Source organism: Apaloderma vittatum, unplaced genomic scaffold, assembly GCF_000703405.1.
Source record: "Apaloderma vittatum isolate BGI_N311 unplaced genomic scaffold, ASM70340v1 scaffold23348, whole genome shotgun sequence".
Taxonomy (NCBI): domain Eukaryota; kingdom Metazoa; phylum Chordata; class Aves; order Trogoniformes; family Trogonidae; genus Apaloderma; species Apaloderma vittatum.
The window spans coordinates 76,873-77,152 of NW_009731581.1; the positions used below are offsets into that span (position 1 = coordinate 76,873).

At 50.4% G+C, this 280-nt stretch overlaps 1 protein-coding gene across 1 annotated transcript in view; it reads right to left on the reverse strand.

Annotated features, from left to right (window-relative positions):
- CHD7 (chromodomain helicase DNA binding protein 7) overlaps positions 1 to 217 on the reverse strand; it is a 50,971-nt gene extending 50,754 nt beyond the window's left edge. The window contains exon 1 of the mRNA XM_009875249.1: positions 90 to 217. Within this exon, the coding sequence (XP_009873551.1) occupies positions 90 to 217 (128 nt within the window). The remainder of the gene's footprint in view (positions 1 to 89) is intronic.
- Positions 218 to 280: the final 63 nt, after the last annotated feature.

The following is a 280-nucleotide window of genomic DNA, read 5'->3' on the forward strand; positions in this document are numbered from 1 at the left end:
GTATCCGCCAACCGACAAGTACAGGTCGCCCAACGTCGTACCAGCTTCTTTTATACGGCTACTGCACTCTCAACACTTTAATTTCACACCCGGGACACTGCCTGGGGTTTGTTTTTTCTTCATAATCCCTGGTCTTGTAACTTCTGAAACTAACATCGGCTTTAGGCTTGTTCGTTCCGATCAGTGCGCTGGCCTGTTTGACGGCGTCTTTCGGCATCATAATTTAACAATTCCCTGAACGCGGTTACGCACCCGCTTTGGGACCGAGACGCCCCTCTTG